This window comes from Papaver somniferum, chromosome 9 (assembly GCF_003573695.1).
Source record: "Papaver somniferum cultivar HN1 chromosome 9, ASM357369v1, whole genome shotgun sequence".
Lineage (NCBI taxonomy): Eukaryota > Viridiplantae > Streptophyta > Magnoliopsida > Ranunculales > Papaveraceae > Papaver > Papaver somniferum.
Window position 1 is genome coordinate 178,020,505 of NC_039366.1, and position 12,910 is coordinate 178,033,414.

Below are 12,910 nucleotides of genomic sequence, written 5' to 3' on the forward strand. Positions count from 1 at the left end.
GGTCATGTCTTTTGATCAAATAAGGCATACAAGTCTTTGCCATTATCAGAGCTTGATTCTTGCATTTAACTTTAAAGCTTGAAACACTGTTATAGAAGTTCCACTCACCCTCTGAAAAGTCATACTCTAACAATGTCCAATGCGTACCAGCAGGATTTTCCTTTGTTATATAGTTCATTGGAATGAACATTTTCTCAACTGAGATAGGTCATGCTGTCAATGTTGGATTTTCCTTTGTTATATAGGTCATGCTGTCAATGTTGGATCTGCATAAGATGTTATGCAGTTAAACAATAAGTGATGCAGGGAAGGCGTAAAAAAAAATTATATGCATAACTACTTATGCAGATAACCTAAACAATGCATAACTTGTCATGCTGTCAATGTTGGATCTGCATAAGATGTTATGCGTTAAAACAATAAGTGACGCAGGGAAGGCGTAAAAACCCTTTTATATGCATACTACTTATGCAGATAACCTAAACAATGCATAACTTGTCATGCTGTCAATGTTGGATCTGCATAAGATGTTATGCATTAAAACAATAAGTGACGCAGGGAAGGCGTAAAAACCCTTTTATATGCATAACTACTTATGCAGATAACCTAAACAATGCATAACTTGTCATGCTGTCAATGTTGGATCTGCATAAGATGTTATGCATTAAAACAATAAGTGACGCAGGGAATGCTTAACAAAAATAATAACACTTCTTATATGCATAACAAGTTATGCAGATACTCTAAACAATGCATAACAGGTCATGCAGTTATTTTTGGATCTGCATAAGATGTTATGCAGTTAAACAATGTTCGTATTTTATGCAGTTAAAAAAGTTATGCATAATAAGTTATGCAGTTCTGCATGTTTGCTTTCATATGCTTGAAATATACATTCATTCTTAAGGTTCATAAACAAGTACCTCTAAGCTTGAAATATGCTTCTTGAGCATTGCTTTCTTCATTGCTGCAAAGTCCCACCTTGCAGCTCTTGGTGTAGCATTGGGATTGACCTTGACAATGTCTGATGATGATATCTCAGTTATGTACTGCATAACTAGTTATGCACATTTTCTTTGTACTGCATAACTTGTTATGCATCTGCATGACTGGTTATGCACATTTATTTTTGTGCCACACAACAAGTTATGCATCTGCATGACTGGTTATGCACATTTTTTTTGTACTGCATAACTTGTTATGCACATTTTCTTTGTACTGCATAACTAGTTATGCATATTTTTTTTTTGCATCTGCAGTGATTTATGATAAGCATAACTGTATAATGTCTTATGCATTACTTTTCTCACTTTTTCTGGTTATGCATCAGTTTTTTTAGATGCATAAGACATTATGCATTATTTTGTTTTAGCTGCATATTATCTTATGCATTACTTTTTTCACTTTTCTGATTTATGGATTTTTATGCACGTGCATAATGTCTTATGCATCATTTTGTTTAGTGCATAAGACAATATAAGGGAAAATTTAGCTGCATAACTTTTTTTCTGTTTCTTCTACTTGATTTTTTCTTCTTCGTCTGTTTCATCCATTTTTGTTGAAATGTATTCTAGGGTTTAGTCAAAAATGATTTACTTCTTTGAATCATCGATTTTAAATGATTTATTTCTTTAAATGATGGAGAAAAAATCTTTGTAGATCCGTTACAGAGATTAATGGAGGAATAGGGAAAGAAACCGGCAGAGAAGAAAAAAAATTATGCCCAAAAACGATGAAGGGTAATAGAGTCTTTCAGTACGTTTTAAATATTTTTAAATAATTAAGGGTGCGACTGTATCAGAAATAATTGTGGGCCTGGCGGTAAGATCTTTTTTTTTTGGGCCTGCGCCTAAAATTCCCGTATAAAAATTCGCCATAGTGGGTCAGCTATAACGAATTCTGGATCAGATTTTTACGCGTGAAGACCGCGTAGCGTAAGATAATGAGAGATTCTTTTATCATTTATCATGAGAAAAAGATAGATAGATTTCAAAAGAAGAGGATGTGTGGAAACAAAACTGTAGTCTCTAGTAAATACGTGGCATCTGCATTTTGGCTCAATCTTATGTTACCACATCATCCCGGGGTTCCTTATAGGCCTGATTCGCTGAAAACAACTATAGCCGGGCCTTGCCATTGTTATTTGCCTGACTCGGGAGCCGGGAGGTAAAACGAAACTTGTTTCAGAATGAATTTGCTCGCATATTTATGATCCAGCGACATGACAGCCAAAGACAATTGTTTGAGCATAAATCTGCTAATACGCAGTGGGAATGAGTTTTCTCTTCTATTAAATCCAGAACCCGTGAACTACTTGACACAATCTTTTCCATATCTTATGCGACTTACACTATGACAAGTTATACCTTACTTTTTTCTTTCTTTGAAAAATGACAAGGATCGACATTAATTCTTAGCATCTCAAACACTCTTTATACCATGAGTCACCGTCCGCAATTTTGCCCCTTGATCTATGCTAGTTGGTAACACAATAGTAAGATGATGAAAAGTAGGGCTGCACATACTCCGGTACGGCCCGGTTTTCTTATGGAACCGGTGTCTGTACCTGGTGTTGACCGGTACCTCTTTTTGAGGACCGGTACCTGTACCTGTACCAGGTGTTGTACCGGTCCTCCGGTACCGGTCCGGTACAAGTTCGGTACCGGGTTTTTACCTGCAAAATCATCATCACTGTAGGATGAGCAAAGCTCAACTGTACCACAATTACATCATGTACCCAACCTAGCATGCATCTAGCTCTGTTTATTCAATATTCATTGTAAATATCATCTCAACTCATACAATACAACACCTAGCAATGCACTACCATTGTTAATCTGTAACAATTCATACAATAGAATAAGAATTTACATCATAATCCATCTACACTACCAGCATCAGAACTTCAAGCAGAACCCATTCACCATCAATCGATTTCAATCTAAGCATCAGATATATTCATTCTTAGATCATAAAACCCCACAAATCGCCCAAAACCAAATTGAGTTGTAGCCAAACCTATTCTCATACTCTAATTACAAAACCCATCTATTATTTCATTACAAAGATTTAATTACAAAATCTTGTTGTTTGATTTCAACAGAAAACCCAATTCCTAAAATCTTAAATCACACATGCAAATAGTTTCTTAAAAAAAAAAAAAGAAGAAAAAGAAGTGAAGAAGAAGGTTTATCCTCTTTAATCTCTAACCACCACCAGATCTCCTTTCTTAATTACATAACCCCCTATCTCCAAATCCGACTCCAACCCAAGGTTCCAAATCTTGTAAAACACCAAATCAAATCTTCATATTCAATTTCTCCACCAAATCGAAAAAACCCTAAATCAATCTACAATTAAACTCTAACTCAAACTAACAAACCCTAAATCGAAATGATGGTGAAGAAGAAGAACAAACCAGAGATGGTGAAGAAAAAGAAGAACAAATCGAACTGATTCTTATCGTCTACTGTTGAATTACCTGATAGAGATGGTGAATCGATGATACCCTGAAGAACACAGAAGAGAAGAGGATTGCCGCTGCTTTTTCAGAGAGAAAAAAAGAAGAAGAAAAATGAGAGTGAACTGATTCTTCTCTCGATAGTCGGTAGTCTATACTTAGTATGGACGACTACGATCAAAAACCTAGCTTGATCTTAACGGCTAATAATCACCGGTACATATGGTCCGGTTCAAGTCCGGTCCTCCCCAAGAACCGGTGTCTGTACCGGTCTAGACCGGTTCTCAACTTCCAGTACCGGTGTCTTTACCGGCTAGACCGGTTCCGGTCCGGTGCCGGTCCGGTAATTCCGATTCCACTCCGGTCCAGGTCCTCTCAACCGGTTCTTGTGCCGCCCTAATGAAAAGTGGTAATCTGGAATATTAAACACTTTTCCAGGATTTGTTCAAATTTCAAACCACACTGCTTAAATGTGGACTCAATACCGTCAATATTGACAGCATTAGTGTTGTAATAATTTGTTTCCCTTCAAATCAAGAAAATCACCTTATTTATTGGATCTTTGGTTTTGGTGATTTTTCAGTTAATTTTTAGTGGCTTAAACTTAATTAAATTTAGAAAAAAATTACAAAGTTTCATACTTAAAATAGGTAAGGGAAGCATAGGATAAATTTGTAATTTTGATGTGTTCGATTCCGAAAAAGCGATACCCTTCCTGGGTTGGCAGCATTAGATGCCCTTGCCCACCACTTACTTTCCTTGTCGATGACTTTTCTCCACTCGTATAAAACCCTAATTGTCCGGGTAATACACAACGAAACACCAATTTAAAACTATCTTTTCAATTTTCTCTCAGATCTCTCTCTCTTTTTTCTTCTCCGAAAAACAAAAAAACATCAACAGGAACAACAATGGCAGATCAACTCACTGACGATCAGATCTCTGAATTTAAGGAAGCTTTCAGCTTATTCGACAAGGATGGAGATGGTTAGATTCATATACCTTTTGATTTATACTTTTTTTAATGTTTATTTTCTATTAATCAAATTCCTATTTGTGGTAACTACATTATGATCAATTATTTGCCAGTTTTAATCAGATCTAGATTAGATATATTTAACGAAATATTCCGATCAATTTACGGGAAGACCTTGATTATAATTTGATTATAAGCTTTTAAGTTCCAGATCAGAGATGTTATCTGTGATGAGGATGGTCAACCTACTTGTTTTGTTTTGTATTTATTTTTCTTTGATGATCGTGTAGATGCAGAATTCTGTTCAGATAATGTTTGATTGCATGAATCTAGAATCCTGTCTGACAATAGACTACTTGGATCCTCTGTTGGTGTTAGTTTCAGAGCTATGATATACATGTGCCATCAAAATCTTTGCTCAAATTTGGCTGTGCTATATTAATTGCTCTTGGTTATGTACCCGTTAATCATATTCAAGTAGTCGGGATGAATTTATTGGTCATGGATCATGGATATGAAAAGACCCAAATCATGGCTGTGGGATTAGTGTATCTTTCAAAGTAACAAGGACATCAGTTTTGTCTCTCGGCCGTTCACCATCTCTGATCTGCGGCGTTTGTTTTTTTTTTTATTTCCAACATGAAAAAAAAAGTGTGATCTTAATGTGCCTAGCTGCTTGTGTGGTTATCTGCTAATTCTTTTTTATATCTGGGATCAGTTTTTTATACTGTTACTTATTTACATGCTCCTTGCCTGATTAAAGTGTACTTGAAAGACACTATAAGAAGTTATTGAGTTGATGGATGGCATGATATGCCATTGAAAGATGAAAAGCTAGATCATTCAGGTTTTAGCATGTAATTGACAATCAGCAAACATCTGCTAGAGAACTAGATAAATTGGAAACAGATGAGGTTTGGGGTACTTTGAACTCTTTGTATTTTGTGTAGTTGAGACTTGTGGAATGAAGGCATTAGATAAGTGTTTAGAGGAAAAACCATGAGTCTTTACTGGTACTTTGAACTTGCTTAAGTGGTTGTCCTCGTGTCTTCTAAATTCTCTTGAATTTTTTTTAGGTTGCATCACAACCAAGGAGCTCGGAACAGTTATGCGATCACTAGGACAAAATCCTACAGAGGCTGAACTTCAGGACATGATTAATGAGGTTGACGCTGATGGAAATGGTACCATTGATTTTCCGGAGTTCCTCAACCTTATGGCCAGGAAAATGAAGGATACCGACTCTGAGGAAGAACTTAAGGAGGCCTTCCGAGTGTTTGACAAGGACCAGAATGGTTTCATTTCCGCAGCTGAGTTGCGCCATGTCATGACCAACCTAGGCGAGAAGCTCACTGATGAGGAGGTTGACGAGATGATCCGAGAAGCTGATGTTGACGGTGATGGTCAGATCAACTATGAGGAATTCGTCAAAGTCATGATGGCCAAGTGAGGACCCCTTCACTTCACTCCCTCTCTCTCTCTAAAAATACAGAAACAAAAAAAACAAAAAAAAAATGGAAACAAGGCAGATAAGTATTTATTACATTCTCCTCTATGAATTTGTTTTAACTAAAATAGATCTCGAAGGAAAAGCGTAAGGTGATTTCTTTGGTGGTCTGGTCAGTCAGTCAGTCTTATCTCCTTGTTCCATCTTTCGTTGTGTAATTGCCGTTTGTCTTTTCGGTCATTCGTCATCTTTCTTTGTATTAGGTTGGATTTGTAGGTTGTTTATTTCTTTCTTTCTCTCTTGAATATCTTTTTGTCGTTGAAGGTTGAGATGATGACATTTGTCTAAATGTGTTTTGAGTCTTGTTTGGATGACTAATTTTATTGAAATCCTTATTATCATTATTGTAAAAAGAATTCTCAAGTAGTCCTTTGAAATCATTTGGTTGCCTTGGTGCTACTAGCCATAGGGAATATCTCTGCACGCTAGTGTTCTTTAAGATGGCCCAAGTGATCCAGCAGAAAGGATGTGGGTATAACCTGTACTTTAAAGGAAACCTACCTCTTCCGTAAGAGTATTTTTTTCTAAAGGCACCCACTTCTAGTTAGCTGATGTTTTTTTTCCCTTTGAACAGAAACGATATAATACTTGACCTTGAACTGGAGCTTTTTTATTTAGTGGGGAAAGCATTTGCTTGTTTAACCAATGCAAGATTAGCTTTTTTTTCCCCTAGCCATCATCTATAACATTTCAACCATGAATTCTAACATACCGGTCGGATATTATAACAACAAAATTTACAAGGCTAGGAGATGAACCCGAGGCATCACCCAAATTCATTGCATTCTAGATTGCGACACCCTCAGGAGAACTCCAAGACGTTGCACATCAAATGGTTCAAGTACTTCTAACATCCCTTGTTTCTTTTGCCTCTGCTTTTCTTCATCAATTCTCATCAATATTCATCTCTTGGTCACCTCACCTTTTTAATGGCAAACCAAGTCTGAGCATGCTTTCCGTAGATTGCTGCTGCAACGTTCATTACTTTCGGAGTTCATCTGCTCGGTGGTATATTTATACAAGAACCACTTTGGACTTCATGATACCAGTGCAAACTACCTGGTGTACAAAGAAGTGGGAAAACTCTCCCCGACACAGATTTTGATCATTGTCTAAATTACGAATTCGCTGTAGGCTATGAGTGTAATTGTCTTCTTTTATATAATTGCAGAAGACGAACTAACAAGTTTGAGGATAGGAGTTCATCAAGCACCAAGAAAGGAGTCGATCCGCCATACAGTGTTAGCAAGAGAGAACGCCTTCGTTCTCGCTGCGTTGTTCTTTAAAAGTCCACGAGTACATGCTAAATCTTTCCCTATCTATCCGAGGGAGGTTTAGTATTCCGACTCACATGGAGAGGTCACAGTAGTTGTGAGCTGTTCATGTTGACCTTCTCCATTATAGACATCTATTTCCCTGTACTGAGAAGGTTCAAACCACTCCAATTAAAGAAGTCCATAATAAAATTTGACTGGTTTGTTGCCATACATTGTTTTCAAATTTATACGTCTGCCAAGGTTGCAGTTTGTGGTGCATGAGAATATTTGACAAACGAATACCAAGGACCCAGAATGAGATTCAGCAAACAAAACTGTCCAAGACCCTAAATCCCTAATTCCACAATTCACAGATTCAAAGATCAACTGGACCAGTTCCTTTTTACCACATTGGGAATTACTGGTTTTGATATGCCTGGGACAACTCTCACATACTAGTATACTACTTAGCAATGATGTTTTCACAAGGCTAATATTGACCTCCTAAAAGCATTTTGTCATGACATTTCAACAGGAAATTAAAGATTAAAATGGGTGCTTCACAACAAGATTGGCATATAAAGTTCCAAAGAACATTGAGGAGGGAAGTTGGAACCAGTTGGGACAACTGCCCCTTGCTGGTTGCCCCAACTGCGTGCATACAAAGAATTTCCCCTTTCCCATTCCTGTTATTCTCTTTTTGACATCACTTTTTTCAAGGTTATGTTTTGTCTATACGTAGCTCACACTTGCCTTCGCAGCCCTTTCTCCATTCTATAATCTTTTCAAGCTCTTCTTCCGGGCATCCATTTTCTTCTTTTCAGCCTGAACTTTAGCAGCCACGCCATTGCCTGCTACGATCTTTTGTGCAAGTGTTGTGTTCTCAACACCAACTAATGTCTCAGTAGCTGGCATAGCACTCACTGTAAGCTGATGATCCTGGCTGTTAGCAGTAGTTCCTCCTTTAGTTGGCGTTGCCGGAGTAGTAAGAGGGGATAACATTGGTTGTACTGTAACACAAGATACTTTGTTTTTGTGGTCAACAACTAGACTCGTCGGTTTCGTCTGATCTACATTTAGGGCAGTAGTTGACTCAGATATAGCTCCTGTCTTGCTTTTAGGCTTCTTTAGTGCATGAATTCCTGTATAAAGCCTGTGAGATTCATTCAAAAGCCAGATAATATTTCATCAGCGAACCTGTTAGGAAAACATCAGTAACATAATTATTTTCCCCACTGTCAGTAACGTTATGTTCACCCTAATTTAGAACAATAACATATTGATCATTAATACTTATAACTTCAACTCCACCTCTGAACGATCAAGCCAACATCCTAATTTGGCCTTCATCACCCACGGCACACTCAGGTGAACACAATCAAACAGATTGGTTGTTTATCCTTTCAAATTCTCGCTCCACTATCCTAACAAGCTAACATCCTACTTTGATCTTTTAGGATTCCACCAATAATAACATAGTGAGATGTTTTTCGCCCATTCAGGGGAACATGAGCAAACTTCTTGTTGCACATTCTTGTTCCCACCCTACTACTTAGAACAGCTGTCAGATATGGGGTGGGGGTCCTACATGAGCATGGAGGAGACAATGTCAAACAAAGAAAGAGAGACAAGTCTCACCTGGCTAGCCTGGCATACTCCTCATAATCTTCAAGCAACATTTTACCAGCCTGTTCATTCAAAGCTGATTCTGGAAATGGTTCTATCAGCAAACATCTGACCACCTGTTACCATAAATAGAAGTTGACGCTGGCATAAGAAATCAACTATCTAAGAAGCAGCCAAAAAGTGATGGGCAAAGGTAGTGAAACAAAAGTACTGCAGCTTACAAGTAGAACATGGCGCAATCCAAGACTTGGACTCCAATCCTTTTTCAGTGTGTTGACACAAATCTCACCATTGGTTGCAATGTTCGGGTGGAAGATTTTTGTCATGAAATAACCTACAGATGAAATAAACATGAAATGAAAACCCCATGTAATGCCCCAATCATTTAAGATCAAATATTTTAGACTAAACCCCACAGCGCCAAGACCAAACGATCTCATTCATGAAGATTTTTGTCAGGAAATAACCTACAGATGAAATGAAAACCCCATGCAATGCCCCAATCATTTCAGTTCACTAAAACCCCATAGCGACAAGACCAAACAATCTCATTCATCTTGCGGCCCAATCCGAAATGAAATGAGAATTCAATCACCGTCACACATCCAGATTTTAATAGGTCAACGAGTTAAATCTGATGATCTTGACATAAACGAGAAGAGATGCATATTCGAGCATTGCCAAAAATCCTGAATTCTGGAACTTAATATGTATAGCACGCTTTTCTTGGTGCCAAACATAAAGGTAATCGAAGTTGTGAAGTTGGCAATCAGTGAACCACCGACCAGGACATACCTTTGGGAGGAGTGTGTGGAAAATCGTGAGACAATATCAGCTTCATGCGGAAAACACCATTCTCGTATGGAGTTCCAGCTGTAAAACCATTTTTTTTCTCACTCAGTACGAAGCAATATAAATCACAATAAAAGTGACTAAGAATCAAAAGAAGAGCCACATACCTGGTCCTTCAATATCTGCAAATATGGTGGAAAAGTCATCATCGTTGATGACCACCTTAATGCCCTCTGGGGGGATTTCATCAAGATTCTTCAATTCCTTTGCGAGTTGCTTTATCACATTTGGCGGAAGATTTTCATTGGCCTGCAACAAAAAAAAAAGAAGAAGAAGTCAGCAACCAAATTTCCCTATACTTCGAGATAGACAGACTATGAAAAGAAGAGAAACAGCAGATAAATTGGTAGTCAGAGCATGACTTTGTAGGTAGAACACTCTGTTCAACCATACAACTTCACTATTTAGGAGAAATTTCTACCATTATCCCTAGATGACAAGACTTCTGATATCACACGAGCTTAATGTAACAGACTACAAGCCCAAAACTCTTCAAGCTCTTTAACAATCAACCGTGCACAGACAGAAGTAGATTATTGATAAACACTCACCATGGCTGTAGGGGATCCTGACACAAGGAAGTTATCAAACTCCTGTTGACTTTGGTTGCGAGGAAATCAAAACTTCTGCAGATGAAATGCTAATGCTTCGTCTTAAATTTAAGCCCACAATTGTTGGTAGGAGATATAAGAAGCTAACAGGTTACACAGCCGGCTGTAGTTGAAGTCACCAAGACCTGCAAGACATTGTCTTTTCTTACCATCAGTGCGTCTAATATGGTAACTAAAAGCAATAACAGAACATTGAGAAACTAGAGACACTCAATTAAGAGAGTCAGCTCACACTAAGAACTGGTAACCTGGAAACATTACTTATTAAGCTAATTCTAACTTCTCATGTAAGCATTCAAACATAAGTAACCAAAAGAGTGGGCCAATTCGCAGCAACCAAATGCCTTCCAATACAGGCATAATGAGAATACTTCTATCGGGCATCTAACCTACCAACAGCTTCCAAATGTCCAGTTCTCTTTATTATAAAATAACAAACCAGAGTTTATAACGCTATATATACATAGAGAATAGCAATCTAGCTGCCCAATGATCATAAACACCAATCAGTCAGTGTTCTATATTACTAATACTCATGACAAAAGGTTACAATAACAATCAACTGAAACAAAATATGACAAGGGGAAAAAAGCAATATGCAAACACAATCTTGATTATAAAGTTAAATTAAAAAAGAAAAAAGAAGAGGGGATATAATGATCATGCAAACCCTGACACTAGAACAAATTTTGAGCTTAAATCAGAAATGAAACATAAAGTCAATGACAACAGAAAACCCTAAATCAATCAAGTCAATTTATGACAGTATTGACTTGCAGGTTCATTTGATCAACATTTTACTCCAAAAAAAGGTAAAAGTAATACACATTTGTAAGCAATGAAAATGCTATTATCCATAGAAAGTGATTATAGTTTTTCTCAAAAGAAATAACTTTCTTTTAAGAGTACAAAAAAGAAAAGGAGTAAAATAATGTGAGACACAGTAAACCCTAACCACAAATCTCACTATCCTTGGACGACTTTATCTATTTGAACACATACAGACATCCAAGATTTAACATTCATTACTAATCAAGAAGACCCAGACAACAAAAACATTATCAATCAAACTCCGACGCAATTTCACACAGATCCCAGAAGACACAATCGGTAAGAATACTACGATTTAAAAGATTAATTAGAGTTCAAAGTAAACCAGGAATTCTGAAAACCTAGAATTGAAGATCTCTTTTTCAACCAAATAGATCAAAAGAAAAACACAAAATTGATCAACTAACTATAATCTAGAGAGAGAAATCAGACCTGCAAAAGCGAAACGTAACCGAGATAGATAGAAAAAGGGCAAGTGGGTTAGAGATTGATTTACGTTGGCTCCGATCCAGGACAGCGATCTCCTCTCTTCTCTTCTCTTCTGGAGAATTTATTTTGATGAGAAAGAGAATTATTGAAAACCAGAGAGAAAATACGTATTTGGTTTCTTTATTGTTTTATAGCAAAGGAAGAAGAAAACAACAAGAATTGAATTGTTTTTCGACTGACGTGCCTCTTTTAATCTCTTCTCACTTTATTGCCCTTACCCTTCTTTTCTAATTTCGTCCTCGTAACATAGTCAATTTTTCGCCTAAATACAAAAACACCCTCCATTTCATTTTTTTGTTGTGACGCCAAAATTGAAAAAACATTCCTAATTTTCAAATTCCGTCAAAAATATTCCTAGATATTTAAGTTTGAAGGTCTAGTCTAGAGTTTAATTTACTTCTTACTTAGAGAGACATCCAAATCTCTTTGATAAAAATAAAGACGCAGTCAATATCAGTATTACACTTTGTTTGTTTGGGTCCGTTTGAGTCTAACATGGCGAGTCAGATGTCATATCGTTTATTTTTATTTTTGCTGATGTTTGACTTGAGATATGACTTGGCTCATATATTGATTAACTCGGGACTGTTAGAATTGAGTATTATTTTGTACCTGATTCGCTCAGCTCATATCTTAATTTCCTTTTTACAACTTTAAGTAAATCGTAGCGAGTTAGATTCAATTATAATGAGTCAGATCTAGAAGAAGGCCCTAACAAGTCAGTTGAACCGGACAAAAAACAAAAATCCTATAATCGCATTAGCATCTTTATTTTTTGACTAAAGAATTGCATCTTATTTATCAAGCCTTAGATTCTAAAGTAGATGGTATTATAGAAGTCTCATCAGTTATTATATTCAAATATGAGTATCTAACGGGTTTTCCTCTAAATTATTTAGATATCTCTTTAAAAATTATATCTCACTTTGGTTCGAATTTGAATTGCATTAAGACAAATTTATCGTTTTTCCTTCGTTCAGATTGTCCCGAAAAATTAAGTATACGAAAAAGACAACTAATTAATAAATCTGAACTAGAATAAACAAATTAATACCTGGAAATGATAACACAATATTAAAATCTGGTGACGGAATCACAGTTCCGGGTAATCGGATCCCTGAAATCTAAATAATTGCGGACTAATGACTAATAAAATTCTATCCCAAGGGTGTGCTTTGAGTTGATTGTATGGTCAAAGATCTTCTGGGTAACAAAGTCATTTCTTTAAAAGAGAGCCAAACTCAAACCGGAACCCAAAATGACTACTGAAATTGAGAATTTGGATTAGGTGTGGTTTTAGGT

The 12,910-nt window shown here is 36.7% G+C and overlaps 2 protein-coding genes across 2 annotated transcripts; one reads left to right on the top strand and one right to left on the bottom strand.

Annotated features, from left to right (window-relative positions):
* Positions 1-4,225: 4,225 nt before the first annotated feature.
* LOC113309297 (calmodulin-7) lies at positions 4,226-6,306 on the top strand. The gene is made up of 2 exons (XM_026557717.1): positions 4,226-4,447; positions 5,513-6,306. The coding sequence occupies exons 1-2, from the start codon at positions 4,372-4,374 to the stop codon at positions 5,884-5,886; spliced, it is 450 nt and encodes a 149-aa protein (XP_026413502.1). The 5' UTR covers positions 4,226-4,371; the 3' UTR covers positions 5,887-6,306.
* A 1,236-nt stretch (positions 6,307-7,542) lies between these two features.
* LOC113309296 (ubiquitin-conjugating enzyme E2 22-like) lies at positions 7,543-11,764 on the bottom strand. Its single transcript, XM_026557716.1, has 7 exons — positions 11,552-11,764; positions 10,229-10,413; positions 9,785-9,926; positions 9,621-9,698; positions 9,047-9,159; positions 8,838-8,941; positions 7,543-8,352 (listed from the first exon to the last, which is right to left on the bottom strand). Exons 2-7 carry the CDS (start codon positions 10,229-10,231, stop codon positions 7,974-7,976), a joined length of 819 nt encoding a protein of 272 aa, XP_026413501.1. The 5' UTR covers positions 10,232-10,413; positions 11,552-11,764; the 3' UTR covers positions 7,543-7,973.
* Positions 11,765-12,910: the final 1,146 nt, after the last annotated feature.

Coding starts and splice junctions, on each gene's coding strand:
- LOC113309297 (XM_026557717.1), top strand. CDS start 4,372: ATGGCAGATCAACTCACTGACGATCAGATCTCTGAATTTAAGGAAGCT. Junction 4,448..5,512: donor ATTCGACAAGGATGGAGATG/GTTAGATTCATA, acceptor AATTTTTTTTAG/GTTGCATCACAACCAAGGAG.
- LOC113309296 (XM_026557716.1), bottom strand. Junction 9,699..9,784: donor TGCAGATATTGAAGGACCAG/GTATGTGGCTCT, acceptor ATGGTTTTACAG/CTGGAACTCCATACGAGAAT. Junction 8,353..8,837: donor GAGTATGCCAGGCTAGCCAG/GTGAGACTTGTC, acceptor TGAATCTCACAG/GCTTTATACAGGAATTCATG.